We start from the raw sequence: 19,154 nt of genomic DNA, 5'->3' as shown, positions 1-19,154 counted from the left end.
AACCTTGCTCCATTGTTCATTCATCCCACCCCACTCCATCTCTCCTTTCCCTCCCCTCCCTCCCCTTCTCCCTTCCCTTCCCTTCTTACCTCTCCTTCCTTCTACCTTCCTCTCCCCACCTCTCCTCTCCTCTTCTTTCCTCATCTCTCCTTTCTTTTCCTCTCCTCGTCTCTGCTCTCCTCTCTTCTTCTCGTCCTTCCTATCTCTTCTCTTCTCTCCCCTCCCTTTCTCTTCTCTCCTCTTCTTTTTTGTTCTTTCCTTTTTTCTTCTCTCCTCTCTTCTCTTATTTCTCTGTTTCTGTCTGTATCTCTCTCTGTGCCTCTCTCTGTGTGTCTGTGTCTCTCTGTGTGTGTCTCTGTCTCTGTCTCTCTCCATCTCTGTGTCTCTTTGTGTCTCTGTGTGTCTATATGTCTCTGTCTGTCTCTCTATCTCTGTCTCTGTCTCTCTCTGTCTCTCTGTCTCTCTGTCTCTCTCTCTCTCTCTCTCTCTCTCTCCCTCTCTCTCTCTCTCTCTCCCTCTCTCTCTCTGTCTCTCCCTCTCTCTTTCTTCTGGCTAATTCTATTCACTTACATCTATGCTCAAGTCTTCTCTATCCTTAAAAGACAAAAATGTCGCCTTGGCTGCTATCCTCTCAAGCTATCATCCTATCTCACTCTCTTTAAGCAACTTTGTTGTGGATTGGATGCAGTACTGGGTTTTGAGTCACAAAGACCCAAGTTCAAATCTTCCCCCAGTCTCTTACTAGTTGTGTAACCCTGAGCAAGTCATTAAATCTCCCTCAGCTTTGCTTCTGCATCTATAAAATGAGGGGAGTAGACTAATACTTCTGCTAGTTCTAAAGCTTTGATTCTTCTTCACTGCTAAAACCAAAATTCTCTTATAATCTGGCTTCCTTCATCCACCAGACTATTTGAGTGCCTCGAGGGCACCAGTGACCCCTAATTAATTTCTTCTCAGTTCTAGTCCCTCTCGATTGCTCTGTGCCATTTGATGCTGGTATTTGCCCCTGCCTTCTTCTTGATTGATAGCCTCTCTTCTTTTCGTTTCCAGGTTGCTTTTCTGTCCTGCTTCTTGTCCTGTCTCTCTGACCACCATTTTCTGCTCCTACTGCCACCACCCTGACTCAGGCCCTCAATACCTCTCACCTTGTTATAATAGCCTTCTAATTGTTCTCTCTGCCCCCAGTCTCTGTCCTCTAATTCATCCTCAATGCAGTTGCCACAGTAATCTTCCTAGGTCATATCACATCACTGGAAGACAGTGTGGTGGAGTAGGATCCAGAGGACTGAATTTGCACACATTGGCTCCCATGCATGGGATGGACCGGACTCTATTTCCCTGACATTTCTGCTGGTTAAAACGGTTCTTTTCCTTTATGGCTAAACTCAGGTACTAGCTTCTCCATTAGGCTTTCCCCAATCACCCTAACTAGAGATGATCCCTCCTTTCTTGAATACCTGGGGCTATTCTATTTGGTATGTCCTTTACATGTAATCGTATCTTAAATCCTATTACATTACTTGCATTCATGTCCCTTTCCATCCACTAGATTGTGAGCTTTGTGAAGGCATGAACTGTGTTATTTTTCATCTTTGTCTCCCTATCACCTAGCAATGCATTGTACATACTGGAAATTTAATAAATGCTATTTTAATTTTAATTCAAACATGCTAAAAGTGATTAAAACATTGGTCTTATAGATATAACTCATACATCAGGATGCTATATAAAAGTCTTATTACTATAGTGTCAGTGCAGACCATGGAAAGTTTAGGATACCATACCATACAAGGAAACATGGAGCACACAACAGTAAAACAAGCTAGCTTTATTGAGGCAACATATTGTTTTTCAGTCATTTTTCTGTTGTATTCAACTTTCCGTGACCCCATTTGGGGTTTTCTTGGCAGAGACACTGGAGTGGTTTGCCATTTCCTTCTCTAGCTCATTTTACAGATGAAGAAACTGAGGCAAACAGGGTGAGGTGATTTGCCCCAGGTCACACAGCTAGTGTCTGAGGCCAGATTTGAACTCAAGAAGATGAGTCTTCCTGACTCCAGGCCCAGAGCTCTAACCACTATACCACCTAGCTACCCACTGAGGCAATATCCTTATATGTAATATGAAGGTCCACCTAGGAGCATGGTAGAAACAGGTCAGATCCTCTAGGAACCAGCTGGAATTGGGCACACTCTACTGAAGCACTGGAAGAAATAAGGTACCCCTTCCAAATCAGTAAAATCTAGTGGGAAACATGGTATTGGTTCTTATCTGGGTCAAGGAGAATCAGGTAAGGGGCAATGGTTTGTGATGGTTAGGGTTTTGGGGTTTTTTTCCAACTCTCCTGAGGCTCCTTAGTTTAATGGGGTGAGGAGGCTATTTGGGCTCATGACATAAAGTTGCCTCAAACCCCAGCTTTTACTTCTACAAAATCTGAGCAGTACCCACCCATTTTGAGCATACCTTTTAGCCTGATCTCCAAGAAAATGCCAACAGGTTTTAAGTGGAAAAAATATTTTGAAATGGGTCAAATAACATCCAATGACCTTATTGTGATTTAATCTGTGTTTGGAGGCACAAGGTATTCAAAATCAAGTCTGCAAATTTGTCTTTTATGTGGAATGTTTCTATTATATATTTTAATAGTATGAAATGGAAATTGGCTCCTTTGTCTTGTCAGCAAAAAAAAAAAAGGCATGGAACTGGTTGGTGCTCTAGGGGGATAGGCAAACTGTCACATCCTGTCCTGCTCCTTTAAATGGGTGGCTTCACTTTCCATGAAAGTCAAATGCTCCGTTGACAGCTGTGTAACTATAATGACCAAGTCATAGGAATAGATGAAAAAATGCATGTCTCTCTTCTTTGCTGAAATGGGGACTCAGTGGGTGTGGAACACTAAATATTTTGCAGACTCTGTTGATGTGCTGTTTTAAGTTTTAAGTTTTATTTAACTGCTATCTCTCTCTCTCTCTCTCTCTCTCTCTCTCTCTCTCTCTCTCTCTCTCTCTCTCTCTTTCTCTATCTATCTATCTTTCTCTCTCTCTGTCTCTCTCTCTGTCTCTGTCTCTCTCTCTTTCTTCTCCCCCCCCCCACCCAACCCATCCCTCTTTCCCTCCCTCTTTATTCTTTATTGAAAAGGATGATTCCCCTAGGAAGGAAGAAAGGAGGGATAAATTTGGAGATGACAGTAAAACAAGATAATAATGATTTAAAAAAAAACAGATCATAATTCCTCTGTACAATTATATTTTTCCCTCTGTAGCTGGTGATGTAATAAGCTAAACAATCTCATTTCCCATGCTTTATGGGAACTCCAGTTTGTAACATCAGAACCAGCTTATGTTTATCCTCTGCATGAAACAGCAGCCCAGAATGTTATAATTTTAAATATGTGATTATTATGCATGGAAAAGGCTGTCTGCACAGTAGTATGACAAAAACTACTAGTCCTTTCATGGGCTCAGCCACTAAACTTATAAAGTAAGTTCCTTGGGCTCCATTTTCTGTTCTTTAATGAATTGACATCCTGATACAAGCATTCTACTTTCACAAAACTGCAGCCAGAATGATAAATTCTCCGGTGACTTTCATTTTTAGGAGAAAGATTTCATTACCACATTGAATGTCAGAGAGCTCCATTGAGAAAATTCCAGCAGAGTAGGATGTAAGTTGGTGCCTGAGTCAGGCAAAACCTAAATGAATTTTTCCTAAATATCAGCTGAGTATAATACTTAAAACCACAATCCCTGACTGAGCATTTTTTACTTCCATCTTCATAATACCAAGTGTCAGGTCCATGCAGTTACACTAAAAGTTTTAACAAAAAAAAAGTCCAAACCTGTGATTTTAGTGTTAAAGCAAACAAAATCAGGAAATAAGTAATTTCAAGAAATTGTCCAATGTCTTTATCTTTTTCGGGCATGCGCACGCTTAAGGAACTCAAGAAATTCTAAAAACACCAGAAAGAATTTAGAAGGAATGCGACTCACTCTAATAAAGTAAGAGAGCAGATAGGCTGAAATGGTAGGAAATTAGAGGAAGGAATGCATTTTGTCTAAATTAATTGCCACATAGGAATTAACAAGTACTCAGTTTATCCCATGGATAGAGAGCTCTCCCTGTGTGGAGAGATACTACAGTTGCTGAATCAGATACCTACAATATTTACAACTCTACAAAGCACTGGAACAGTGCCTGGATTAGGTGATGAGTTTCACAATCCTTATACAGAGACACAGGGGACCATGTAGGCAGGCACTGCCATTTAGCAGAGATCTTTTTGTGCTGTTATTTGTTTTTTTAATCCAAAATAGCCTTCTGTCTAAAATGGCTTCCACACTTTGCAAGGAACTAAAAGGGAGAGAAAATAGGAACTACAAGGATAAATCACAGCAATGACCATAGGAGAAGAGCTAGATTCTAAAATTAGAAACAGTCACTCAGTCATTTCTATCCTCAGAATCTTGTGGGCATTGCCTGGCCTTAGTTCCCTCATCTGTGAAAAAAAAAAATGAAAAGGTTTGAACTAAGGTTACTAACGTAAAGAGGAGAAGCAAATTCGCACCCCACCTCACACAAATGGATCACCTGTTAACAGCACTTTGCTAACACATTTAATAGCTCATTAGTTCTATTATCTATCCTTTCCTTTTGATGACCATATCACTTATGGGGATAACTAAATCTCCCTTCCTTACACTAAGATGCCTTCAAGCTCTAAAATTCCAAGATTTTATTTTCTTCTTTACTAAGCTACCATAGTGTGTACAACACTTTACATCCCAAGGCTCATCTCTATTCAGGGATGGGACATTACTATAACTGGCACACCTGAGATAGGCGTGATGCTGTGGATAAAACACTGGGAAGACTTGAGTTCAAATTTGGGCTCAAACGTTTGCTGTGTAATTCTGGGCAGTGACTTAACCTCTGTCTGTCTCAGTTTCCTCAACTGTAAAATGGGGATGATAATAGCACATGCGCGCACGCACACACACACACACACACACAAACACACACAGATTTATTGTGAGAATTAAATGAGATGATATTTATGAAGCACTTGGCCCTGTGCCTGACACATAGTAGGCACTATATCAATGCTAACTATTGTTTATTATTGTTAATTATTATTATTATTAGACAGAGAGACAACTCTAAGCTATACCTAGACCACAGAGTCATTTATTGCTTACTCCTACCATTCTGATATGCCTGGTACATAGACTCAGGCACAGCACAGACCACAACCTGGATTCAGTTCAGACACCCTTGAACATTGTCAGTCACCAAAGTGAAAGCACAAAGAGAGAAAAAACCCAACAGCTGCACGGTCCCACCCAGGCTCCAATAGTCTCCCCACATATATTGAATAACACTGATCTATGACTGATAGACCAGCTTCATTCCCCCTTTTTTACTCCCCTGCACACTTTCCCCTAAAAAGTGGTGATCCTGAAGCCATCTGCTCCTGATTCCATTAGTCTGTTCCCCATAGGACAGTGAGAACCTCCCTCATGCTGAACAATGTTCCATCTGCACCCCCTAAGCAAGCATGTTTTACTACCACTCTATATACAGACTCCTGCTATTATACGCACAACTATAGCAACTGCGTATTGTAGTGAACAGACTACAGCTATCCCTTCCACATTACGACTTTCCCCATTGTGGTTTCAATGGGTCGGCATAAGAAATTAAATCGGAATTTTGCGGGAGTTTTGTGGAAGCCGCAGACTACACAAGAAAACGGCAAATGACACAGAAAAAGTTTAAAAACTTAGAAATGATAAAATATATGTATAGGATCATATAATAACATATTTTATCTTTTAATACCACTATAGTTCAGACTTTTCTGGCATGAAGGGAGGTCCAAAAAATTTTATGCAGATTTTCCAGATCAATTGCCCAACACCCGCGATGTGGAAGGGCTAGCTGCACTAGGTTTTGAGCAAGGAAAACCTGAGCTCAGATACTTCCTCTGATATGCTGATGTGTGAATTAATAATGCTCAATTAGCTGTGGGCAAGTTATTTAATCTCTCTGAGCCTGAGGCAATTGTTTGAAAACTTATCTTCAAAGTAGAGGGTGGTGCTTCACGGATGAAATTGCAGATCCTAGACGTACTGATGTATACAGATGCCATATATATATTACATTCCACTAAGGTCCTACTCTCGTGTCTCATCAGAGCAGGAAAGTGACCCCTGGCTTCTCTGAGGCTATTATTATCAGTGGAGTACAAGCTTTGGCAGAACACTGAAAAGGCAAGTCAACAAGCATTGATCACATGCTCACTATGCTCCAGGCATTTCAAGTAGAGTCCTAAAGATGGACTTTCTCAAGTTATCAGCTTAGTCAAGTTTGGAAAGGCTACCTCCCAGACATTTGGCCACCAGGTGATATGTTTTATAGCCCACTGAAATTGATGAAGTCTATCTCCTATGATGCAGGTAGCAGGATAATCTGGTTCAGAAAAGTTGGTATGATCTTTCAAAGGATAGGTTGAAATATAATGATCTATTCAAGGAACTTTCACCATAATCAGGAGAGAAAACACCAAAAAATAAACATAAGTAGTATCATAAGTGGAGAGTTGGAATGGACCTTGAAGGCCATCTGTTTCAATCACCTTATTTTTCAGATGAATAAGCAGTGGTACACAGGGGTGAAGGTTCTTAACCAAGAATCATGCAACTAGTCATTTCACAGGACATTGGTTTCCTAGAACCAAAGTGCTTAAGTTACTGAAAAATAAATATATTTTAAAATTTTGCATCATATATTTATACTATTTTATGTCATTTTATTTTAGATGGTACCTCAAATGTATTATCCACTCTAAGCAGAGCAGGTAATGTCAATTATTTTAAAAATTTCAATAGCATGTTTCTTTCATTGGTTACCCAATATGCTGGATTTAGTTTAAAAATTCTCCCAATCACCCTGTCTCCTCTCTGACTTCTACTGTCCCCTCCTGCTCCTTCTATAAGGACTTCAATATAATTTTTGATATCATATCAACCTTGTGTTGCTGGTTTAGCAAATGTCACAGCAGTTTTGATGGAACCAGGCACAGAAGGATGTGTTGGATCCGGCAAAGAGAGTATTAACATAAACAGGATTATTTATCTTAGACAACTCCCGTTACTATGTACCAGTCTTTACTAAATTCAAACAGAAATGCCACCAACTGCAATCCACAAGATCAAAATCTAGAGAAAAATTCATAGATAGTATGGAAGAATGAAATTTTGAAAATACAGAAAAAAAAGTCTAATTACTTAATCTTAACCTAGCTATCCTTAAAAGTTTTTCCAGGATCAGCCCTTGAGCTACTTGAGTGGACCAAATGGTCTTGCCTGGCTTAGTTCTTCAGAAAATTCATATCCTGTACACATTAGTAGGGCTTCCCGATTGGCTATCCCTACACTGAATATATTTCAGGCACACTCTTTACTGTTTTCTCCTACATCTTTAGTCATGAATTCCCTCTGTCTCTAGAGAGCTGACCATTTTATTTTGAGTAACAGGTGGGTCTCTTTTCAGAATTGAGGATGAGGAATAGAATGCTGGTATGATCAGCTGCTGTCAGGTGCTTTCCTGCCTCAGAGGGGCTGATAGTACTGGCCTGTGAAGCTTTTACCCCCGAGGGGCAATTAATGCGAAATTCTCCTTGGTCATACCATGGCTGATATTCCAGTAGCCAACAGAATTATAATCTATTTTCCTATAGATGACTATTTACTTTCTTCCATCTTCTTAAGCCAAATGTAGGACCTGAGTAAAAGGCACTGGTAGTACAAAAGAATGGCCAAAACAATTCTGAGAATCTTCTTTAGGGGTAGGGAGTGGGGCGAGGTGGGGAAGGATGCTGCTCCAGAGACTTAGACAAACATGGTTCTATTGTGGCTTTACTTTGTGACTCTTGTTGGCTTTTTCTTGCTTTTCTGCAACTCATAAAATAGGGATAATGCTGATTCACCTCATAAGAGAATTAACAGGGCAGTTTCCCCCCCAAAAAATGATTGCAGAATGTTCTGGTACATTATTGACACATATGTGACTCCCCACTAACCAAGGCCATTACTTTAAAGCTTCATTCCCTACCCTGTCTCTTCTCATCTGTTGGCCTTCCCTTCACCACCTGCAGGCCTGGAACCAACCCATCCCATAATTTCCAAGCTTTATAAAAATAAGGCTAAGTAACTGCAGTGAGCCAGGTAAAGTGCAGAAATATATTTTTTAAATCTTACAAAACCTTGAGAAATAAAAACATTGAGATTTAATTGGATAAGTTCAAGGTTGCTACTTCATGAAAATGCAATGCCACACATCCTTTCACCCATCTTTCTGAAAATGATATAACTATAACACATTTGGGGTCCCCAAAGTAACTCATTTCTTTTGTGCTGCTGCCACCTTTTAAAGTATCAGCAATGTTTGTGGGGCTTTTTATGAATTGCACTAAGAAAAGGATTCTCATAACAGAAATTTTAAAAATCTACATAATTCTCTGGGTTTTAAAAATTGCTTTTTGCAGAAAAAGCTAAAATCACTGTATTAAAAACCTTCAATATATCAGGTATGATTTAATATCAATGCAAAGACTTTGTTCTTTTAAAAAGTAAAATGGGACATATAGTCAATGTTTAAATTTTCTTTCTATTTATTACAATATTTTGATCATGAAATCTGTGGTCAGCAATCAGATATTTATGCCTTCTGGGTACATGTGGATAATGGTAAAGATCAACTATTATCACCTTCCCTCAAGAAACTTGCAATCTAATAATGAGAGAAACAATTCTGAAGAATGTACCCTGAGCATACTTGGTGAGAGACAAATACCATAAGTACTTGTGTTGGTGAGTTAGACAATGAAGATATTCTTAATCTAGAAGAGCTGTTTTTTAAAAAAAAAAAAAAAAAAATATATATATATATATATATATATATATATATAATTTTTCCCTCAATTACATGTAAAAACAATTTTTAATATTCAGGTGTTTTTAAGTTTTGAGTTCCAAATTCTATCTTCCCACCTGTCCCCACCCCCCTCCCTGAGATGGTAAGCAGTCTGATATATATTATACATGTGCAATCATCTTAAACATATTTCCATATTAATCATTTTGTGGAAGAAACCTTGGAACAAAAAAAATCCATCAGTTCTTTATCTGGAGGTAGATAGTATTTAAGAAGAGCACTTTGGAGGATTACATATTGAATTGTGTTTTAAATGAAACTTTTACTTCAAGGATTACTTGAGAGTACCCAGCACAATGTTAGGCATAAGTGAATGGATAGATAGATAGATTAGATAGATAGATAGATAGATAGATAGATAGATAGATAGATAGATAGATAGATAGGTGGGTGGATGGTTGGATAGATAAATAGATAGATAGATAGATAGATAGATAGATAGATAGATAGATAGATAGATAGATAGATAGATGATAGTATATCACACATATATGGCATACATATATACACTAGGGACATGATAGATAGATGATAGATATACATATTAATATATAATGTCCCAAAGTTCTAAATGTAGTTAAGCTAAAATTGCACTAAGTTTATAGTTTTTAAGAATTTTGGGATATATATATATATATATATATACATATATTCAACAAACCAGAAAGAATTGTACTACTGTGTATGGTAATATGTGTGTACATATTAATATGTACACACTATTACATATTTTATGTTCAACCATATTTATGCTGTAGAATTTCATTACAGGTTCATGGAATCCTATATTTAAGCAAGTAAAAGAGGGGCTTTAAGTTTTTTTTTTCCTTCTGGTTTTTGTTACTGTTTGTTTTTCGAAGTCTTAAGTTTAATGAAAAGCTTAAGATAAAAACTGAGAAGTACTAAAGAGACAATTCCTCTGGTCACAAACTAGGAGATTAAATAATTTGCCTCTTGTAGAGCTTCTCAGGTCCACTTTGCCTTTGCTCCCAGGACCACCCACCTATCAAATAACCAAACTTCCAAACACAAGGTTGGCTATGCCATGACTCTTGATACCATGAGTCAGAAGCACCATTCTTTCTTTGCAGGAGTAAAATCTCAGAGTAACATCTGCAATTTGTCATCTGTCTGCAGTGATTCAGGTGAGTAGATCATCTTTCCTAGCTTTTCTCTGCAAGAAACTTCTCTTTATTGTGAATAATGATCTAATTCAGGTAGGTTTTCTTTATTTTTTTTTCTTATTGCTGATTCTATGGGGTTTCAGGATCTTATACTGGCCTTCATGACTATTAGGCTAATTTAATAAAAACATATAAATTTTAGGCTTACTAGTGAATGTTTAATATATGCCTATTTTATTAATTGAGTAAGTAAAATATATTTATCATATATTTAAATGTGTATAGAATGGAAAGAAAAATCTGGATCTGGAGTCCAACAACCCAGGTTCAAATCCTGACTCAGTCCCTTAGCACCAGTTGCTTATATTTACTGGGCCTCTGTTACCTTGACTATTTAAAATAAGGGTGTCATACTAGAATAAGTGATTTTCAAGCTGTTTGGTCTCTTTATGCCCTTAAAAATTATCAAGGTCTTCTCCAAAGAGCTTTTGTTTATATGGATTGTATCTATCAATATTTACCATATTAGAAATTAAAATGACACGATAGTAGAAGGGTTGTCTTCTGCTAAGCATAAATCAACTCATTATGCTAGGAGTTTGAAGCCTGAACTCTGCCAGGCTCATTTGATTACTAATGCCAGTAATGTATTTTCCCTTCCCCAGCTCAAATTATCCACTATTTTTAAAAGTGAGGTGGAAATCTCATGAGAGCATGCTATTCTTGAAACCTGAATGTTTTCTTTTTCTACTGGGGCCCCGAAGGAAAGGAACAGCCACCTTCCTCACAGCATCTTGGCACCAGGGCTGTTTCCTCATTAAAATCTATGAGGGCAGGTACAAAAAGATGACCAAAAAAAATGTGTTACAGCAATGAATTGGAGGGAGCAATCCCAAAAAAGGGAAAGAGAGAGGGAGATATCTGAGTGTTTTATAGTATTAAGGAGTTAGGAATTCAGTAATAGAAATGGGGTCAGTCTGGAAGTGTTTTCTGGGCCTATTCCCTTAGCTGTGGTCATATTTAACTTTTTAATAATTTATTTGAAAAGTTCAGGCATGAAGCTTTTAAGTAATATAAGAACAGATTTGGTTAAGGAAAAGGCAGTTTTATGTAAACAGCTTGTTTTCAGATCCAAATATTACAGCAAACAAATGAAAAATTTACTAGTTTGAGCTGTGTTCTGGGCACCATGTTCCTGGTAGAGCCTGGCAAGAAAATATTGGCTGTTTTTAATTCTGAAAGAAAATAAAGTACCCTTTCTGATTTTGGGTCCAAAACAGACCTATGATTTTATTGGTTTAGGAATGGCTTTCACTGATGCACATTGGCAGTTGGTCTATAATTTATTATCAAAAGGAGTCACTTGGCCCACTGAGAAGTTGTCAATTAACAAGCATTTATTAAAAGCAAAGCTATGTCCCAAGCAATGTTCTGGATGCTAAGGATACAGAAGCAAAAAAATTAAATGGTCCCTGCCCTCACAGAGTTTACATTCTATCAGACATATCCTAAATTATTTGCCTCTGGTCAAAAGGTTAGCGTGTGTTCCTGACAAGACTTGAACTCAGATTCCTGACTCCATGTCTGACCACACTGCTTCTTAGCAGTCAATCATTCAGTCAATAAACGTTTATTAAATGCCTGCTATGTGCCAACTAGGTGGTGTAGTGGGTAGAGCATTGGGTCTGGAATCAGGAAGATCTGAGTTCAAATCCAGCCTCAGATACTTACTTGCTGTATGACCTTCAGCAAATCGTTGAACCTCTGCCTTAATCACTGGAAAAGGCAAACCACTCCAATATTTTTGCCAAGAAAACCCCAGGAACAGCATTGGCATACTATGGTCCCTGAATGACTGAACAAGAAGTGCTTAGCAGAGTGCCTGGCACCTAGTAAGTGCTGGATAAATGACTGTTGACTGACTGACTAAGTGAGAGTGCAGAAGACTGAATCCCAATTGCCACAGGGCATAAGAAGAGCACCACTGATAAAACATCAGAAGTCCTAGTCCTTCCCTGTTCTCCTAACAGAAGCTGTTTTTTTACCTGAAACTAGGACAAGTGGTCAGGGGAATAGAGAAGGGGTAAGTCGTTCAAACTAACTTTGTAGCTTTGTTTAAATAATTAATTCGTATGATGCCTAAGGGTACTTGCCTTAGAACACCCTTAAAATAGGTAAGGTATTTATTATTCCCATTTTATGGTGAGGAAACTGAGGCTCAGAGATAAATTGCTTTCTCATAGGGTCGCTGGGCTAGTAAGTGTTACAACTGAGTCTTGGACCCAATAATTTTCTGTCCCAAGTCATAGGTTCTTTCCACCATTTGCCTCTTTTACTCTAAATGAATGATTATTTGAATGAATTCTTCATTATTTTACTACTTAGAAAGTATTGTGTAGCTGCTAACGACATTTATGTGCTCATTCACTTAAACTAACAAGCAGAAGCACTGAAATAACGGGGAAAAACAACAGAGTATTATAAGAGGCATAGGCACAGAGGTATGGACAATACGTGATGTTAAAGAGTTGGAAAAACATACTAAGGAGGAAGAAAAATGCAATGTAGTCAATGGAGTACCACCTTTCCCAATCCCTCTTACTTCCTTCTGTTGATTCTTTCCATTGTATCAGGTGCTTCGCTTGCTTTTGCCCAGTGGTTTGTATGTTGTCTCCCCCATTAGACAGTGAGCTTCTTGACAGCAGTGACTTTTACCTTTCTTTGTATTCCCAGCCCTTAGCACATGTTTGTTTTTTGCTCAGTCATTCAGTTGTATCCAACTGTATGTGACTCCATGCACTTCATCCATGGCATTTTCTGGGCAAATATATTGGAGGGTTTGTCATTTCCTTCTCCAGTGGACTAAAGCAAACAGAGGTTAAGTGAATTGTCCAGGGTCACAGAGTGTTTGAGGTCAAATTTGAATTCAGGACCAGTGCTCTATCCGTGAGCCACCTAGCTGCCCCTGCTAAATGCTAGAGATAATTTTTAAAAAAGGAGGGAGGAACAGACAAAAAAAATTGCCCTCATTCTCAAGAAATTCATAGTCTGAGTATAGAATAACATACTATTCTACCAGCAGACATGTTGTTCAGTCATTTTCAGTCACATCTGACTCTTTGAGACCCTACTTAGGGTCTTCTTAGCAAAGATACTGGTTTGCTTTCTCCAGCTCATTTTACAGATGTGGAAACTGAAGCAAACAGGGTTAAGTGACTTGTCCAGGATCACACAGCTGGTAAGTGTCTAAGGTCAGATTTGAACTCAGGAAGATGAGTCTTCCTGACTCGGGGCCCAGAGTTCTATCCACTCTGCTGCCTAGCTGCTCACCAACAGTCTATCAATTAAGCATTTATAAAGGAAGTATAGTATTTGCCAAGTACCATGTGAGGTACAGATGTGAGAAAGTCACAGCTCCTGGAATGCCAGTAAAATTCCCTATGATAAACTGAAATGAGGGATGGTGTCAGTTTTCCATAGGCCTCACTTTGGACTTTCCCTGAAGTACCACATTAACACTATGGCAAGGATTCTTAAGCTATTTTGTGTCTTAGTCCCTTCTGGCAGTCTGGTAAAGCCCTTACACCCCTTTTCAAAATAATGGTGTGGGGGGTTTTAAATTGTAATTGAAGAAAGTGCTAAATTTCATTTAGAAGTTAGTTAAAATAAAAGTAATTTTCCCCCCACGCAAATTAATGGACCCAAGGTTAAGAAGCCTTACTTTAAAGTCTAATCTCTGTTCTCCAATAAAGATTTAAGAAAAACTGAGCACAATTGCTTTAGAGCAGGCAACCAGGATAACTCTCTGGTAAATGCATGCTTGCTAAACTCCTGCTGTCTAAACAGGCAAATTAATCACTTTGAGGGCACTAATGGGGAAAAATGCAATGTAGTATGATTGAAATTGAATCAAGTGTTAGGGGTTAGACGCAGTATTATTAACAGTTCCAAAGTAAGAGTGGGAATGTTGAGGATGTCTCTTATAGCTGGGTGAATTGAATGGAACAAAAATGAATTGAACAGAGAGAATATTCGGAATTATTTGGGGAGAGGTGGTGAAGTGGGGGAGGGGAGGGCTGCTGCTGAAAGTAAAGCATGCACAAATAGATCTCCGAAGTGTAGCTAGATCTCTTATACTGTGACCCCAATCCATTGCACAGCTTGGGAAAGGAGAAGCAGCCTGATGGTCTTTGACAAATGGACACAGGCTCTGCATGTCTGATGAGATTGTTACTCTTCTAAAACAGTGACACTTAGTATTACTTGGAAAAGGACCAGCAGAATCTAGGTTCCTTAAGGGTGGGATTTTCTTGCATTTGTACCTCACATAGAGAGTACTTGGCAAATACTAAGTCCTTATTAAATACTTGCTATTTAATTGATTGAGTATACTGCTGATAGAATAATATGTTAAACAGTATTATTCTATTAAACTATAAACTCTCCTAGAGCAGGGGCTATTTTTGTTTGTTTGCCTGCCTTTACATCCCAGCACTTAGCAGAGTGCCTGGCACACAGTAAGTGCTTAATAAATAATTGTTGACTCACTAACTACATGAGAATTTATTTTTAAAAAAGAGTACAACAAAGACAAAAATATAAAATGAATGTTTTTATATTTCAAAATTTTAAATACAATCTCAGTCTTCAGACTTTGAGAACACAAATTTCAAGGTTTTTTGTTTTTTAGTGTTCTATAGGGGTGAAACGATATTTGAAGACTATGAAGAAAGCAATATTACCCAGAATGTGAGCATGGTAGGTTTTATTCCTTTTGAAATATTAAGGGGAAAACACTTTTATTTAGTTACGCTTAAGATTAATTTTTTATATAAATAACTCTGGGGGGAGGGAAGGGAGATAATGGCAGATTTTTTTTATTGGAATAAGGAAATCATAGTTAAGAAAGTCCCTCTATCATTACAAATCTCTTAATTGTTTCGAGACTTAAAGTGGTGCCTGGCACACTGAGAGGTTAGTGATTTGACCGGAGTCACCCAGGCAATATGAACCTGAGGTGAAGTCAGCCTTACCAGAGGGAGAAAGAATCCAGGTCTTCTGGACCCCAAAGCTGACTCTATGCCACTTCATACACATATGAATCTGATGTATAAAATTTTTTAAAGGTTTAAACAACGACTTCTGTAGAACTTAGTAAGTACCACAACTGAATGTGAGTAACCTAACAATCAAAGAATTTTCTTAATATTCGTTTGTTAGGTCTCCCTGGGATGCTTTTGTGGGGGAAGTGCTTAATACAATCTTATTCTGTTACTAGTGTAAAACAGAGAGTATGATAGAAACTCCACAATAGGAAGGAATAGATTGAATAAAATCCAACATTATTTGACCCTACACTTCTTGGTCCCATTCCAGCCAACTCCCATCAGATAGAACACCTGGCACATAGAAGTCATTTAATCAATACTTGATTGAATGGTTGATCTTTTACCAACTGCAGCAAACTCTAGGATTGTCCTAGGTTGTCCTCTGGTCTTTCCAGCAGATCTTGGTCTGATTCTTAGATTCTTCTTCCAGGATATGGACATTGTCTTACCATTGTGGGAATTTGGGGGTTATCTAAAACCCAGTACAATAAAGTGACCAGAATATCTTATGGGGAGGAGTCAAGAACCTAACTTCCATGGGAACTTCAGAATGGGGTATGTCAGAAATAGATAACTCAGACCCATTCTTTTTATACAGATCTTGTCCAGATCTAACAAATCCAGGTTCAACCACAACAAAGATGATAAGTTGACTAACAACATTGTATTCTCAGATAGGAATCCAGTGTTCCATTCTTTTAGATGGGGCTGTGGAAGGTAACTGCAAAGAGACAATATAGCTTCCTGGTAAGGTGTGAGAATGTGAGGTACAACCAGTGTCTTAACCTTCTTGGACTTTTTATGCTTCTGACAGAACCAGGATGCAGTCAATGACACTTTAATTGAAGACCTACCACTAAACAAAACAAAGTAAGTAATTTATTGTTTGATTGATTCTGTTACAGTAGAGCCCAGTCCTCTCCTCTTTTGGGACTGGCAGCAAAGGAAGAGAGATATTGTCAATCTGCTTTGTATGGTTATATACATAATAACTGAGCATCAAATTAAAAGGTGCCATACTGTTCTCATTGGTGGTAAAGTGCAGATAGTATTAATGCCTTTGCCAATATGTTTAACATGACTGTAGATGTATAACCCATATCGGATTGCTTTGGAGAGGGGGGAGGGAGAGAAAAAATTCAGAACTCAAAATCTTATACAAGTCAATTCTGAAAATCATCTTTACATGTAATTCGAAAAAATAAAGTACTATTAAGTCAGGGAAAAAAGAAATCATGGGCAGCATGGTTTCAGAAAAACCCAGAAAGACTTATATGAACTGATGCAAAGTAAAATGAGCAGAACCAGGAGAACATTATATACAGTAACAGCAATATTGTAACAGCAATCAACTATGGAAGACCTAACTACTCTTATTAAGACAGTTATCCAACACAATTCCAAAGAACTCGATGAAAAATTCTATCAACTTCCAGAGAGAAAACTGATGAATTCTGAGTGCAGATTGAGGCATACTTTAAAAAAAAAAGACCTGGAGCTGACTGTGGCTCAGGTCATGAGTTTCTTATTGCAAAATTCAGACTTAAATTGAAGAAAGTAGGGAAAACCATCAAACCTTATAGATATGACCTAAATAACATCACATATGAATATGAAGTGGAAGTGATGAATAGATTTAAGGGATTAGATCTGGTAGTTAAAAAACCTAACAACAGACAGAGATTCTCAGTATTGTACAGGAGGCAACAACAACAAAAATTTCAAAGAAATAGGGCAAGAAAGCAAAATGGCTGTCTGATGAGACTTTACAAATAGCTGAGGAAAGAAGATAGTGAAAGAGAAATAAGAAAGGGAAGAATATACCCAACTGAAGGCAGAATTCCAGAGAATAGCAAGGAGAAACAAGATTTTCTTAAATTAGCAATGCAAAGAAATAGAAGAAAATAATAGAACAAGAAAGACAAGAAATCTCTTCAAGAAAATTAGAAATATCAAAGGGAATATTTCATGTAAAAATGGGCATGATAAAAGACAAAAAAATGATAGAGAAAAGGTGGCAAGAAAATACAGAAGAACTTTGCCAGAAAGATCTTAATATCATCAATAACCACAATACTGATCTAGAGCCAGACATCGTGGAGAATGAAATCAAGTGGGCTTTAGAGGCATTGCTAACAGTAAGAAAAATAAAGATGATGGAATTCTAGCTGAACTGTTTAAAATCCTAAAAGATGATGTTGTTAAAGTGCTGCATTCCAATAAATTACTTTCTAATAGGTCAATTTTGAAACAAATGTGAGAAAGGAGTAGAAATGGGCACAAAAAGGGGCAGCACTTACTATGTTTGTTTTTAGCAAATAAAAATGTGTTGTAAAATAAATAAATTATGTGATGCACTTGATATTCCAGGAAATTTGAAAAACTCAACAGCAGCCACTGGATTGGAAAAAATCAATTTACATTCCAGTCCTAAAGAATGGCAATGCCAAAGAATGTTCAGACTACTGAACAATCGCACTCATTTCACATGCCACCAAGGTTATGCTCGAGATTCTGCAATCTAGGCTTCAGCAATATGCAAACTAAGAATTACCTGAGGTGCAGACTGTTTTTTGAAGAGGCAGAGAAGCAATAGACCAAATTGCTAACATTTTCTGGATTATAGAGAAAGCAAGGAAATTCCAGACAAACATCTACTTCTACTTCATTGACTATACTAAAGCCTTTGACTGTGTAGATCACAAGAAAATGTAGCAAGTCCTCAAAGTAATGGGGGTACCAGATCATCTTGCTTTTCTTCTGAGGAAACTTTATGTAGGCCAAGAAGCAACTTTTGGAACCAAACATGGAATAACTGATTGGTTTAAGATTGAAAAAGGAGTATGACAAGGCTGTATATTGTTACCTTATTTATTTTACTTATATGCAGAGTACATCATGCAAAATACCAGGCTGGACAAATCAAAAGCTGGAATTAAAAGTTGCCAACAAAAATATCAACAATCTCAGATGTGCATGTGATAGCACTCTGATGGCAGAAAATGAGGAGGAATTAAAAAACCTCTTGATGAGGGTGAAAGAGGAGAGTTCAGAAGCTGGTTTGATCTTAATATTAAAAAAAAAAAACTAAGATCTTGGCAACTGGTCCCATCACTTCCTGGCAAATCGAGGGAGAAGAAATGGAAAAAGTGTCAGATTTTATATTCTTGGGCTCAAAGATCACTGCAGACAGTGACCACAGCCATGAAATTGCTCTTTAGAAGGAAAGCTATAGCAGAAAGCGGAGACATCAATTTGCTAACATAAGTCCATGAAGTCAAAGCTATGCTTTTTCCAGTAGCAATGTATGTCTGTGAGAGTTGGACTATAAGGAAAACAGCACTACAGAATCGATTCTTTTGAATTGTGGTGCTAGAGAAGACTTTTGAGAGTCCCTTGGACAGTGAGGAGGTCAAATCAGCCAATACTTAAAGAAATTAATTCAGATTACTCATTGGAAGGACAAATACTGAAGGTGAAGCTTCAGTACTTTGGTCATATAGTGAGAAGACAGAATTCTGTGGAAAACACCTTGAAAGATTGGAGGAAAAAGTGATGGAAGAGGGTAAAATTGCTAAACAGTGTCATGGATGCAACCAACATGAGCTTGAACAGACTTTGGGAGATAATGGAGGATAAAAGGGCTGGGCATGCTATGGTCTATGGGGTCTATTTCAAACAGTTGGTCATGACTGAACTAATGAACAACAGAATTCATCTCTTTTTTGGTAGGGTCAAACTTTCTTTAAAGATCACTGCAACCTCATTTAGCGTAGGGACAATATTTTTCTTTGTATTACTGGAGCTTAGCACAGTACCTGGCACATAATTAGTGCTTAATAAATGCTTACTGATTGATTGAATAGTACATGCTTTTCCTAGCCATTTGGTTGGAAAAAAGAAAACACAAAGAGAAATTCAGACAAAG

The 19,154-nt window shown here is 37.9% G+C and overlaps 1 protein-coding gene across 1 annotated transcript in view; it reads left to right on the top strand.

Annotated features, from left to right (window-relative positions):
- ADGRG2 (adhesion G protein-coupled receptor G2) overlaps window positions 1-19,154 on the top strand; it is a 106,582-nt gene that overhangs the window by 39,250 nt on the left and 48,178 nt on the right. Inside the window, 5 exon segments of the mRNA XM_036745032.1 lie at window positions 6,818-6,856; window positions 8,546-8,587; window positions 10,086-10,139; window positions 14,809-14,867; window positions 16,041-16,096. Of these exon segments, the coding sequence (XP_036600927.1) occupies window positions 6,818-6,856; window positions 8,546-8,587; window positions 10,086-10,139; window positions 14,809-14,867; window positions 16,041-16,096 (250 nt within the window).

Source organism: Trichosurus vulpecula, chromosome 2, assembly GCF_011100635.1.
Source record: "Trichosurus vulpecula isolate mTriVul1 chromosome 2, mTriVul1.pri, whole genome shotgun sequence".
Classification (NCBI taxonomy): Eukaryota; Metazoa; Chordata; class Mammalia; order Diprotodontia; family Phalangeridae; genus Trichosurus; species Trichosurus vulpecula.
Note: the sequence above shows the minus strand (reverse complement) of the source record. Positions and strands in the feature narration are given on the sequence as shown.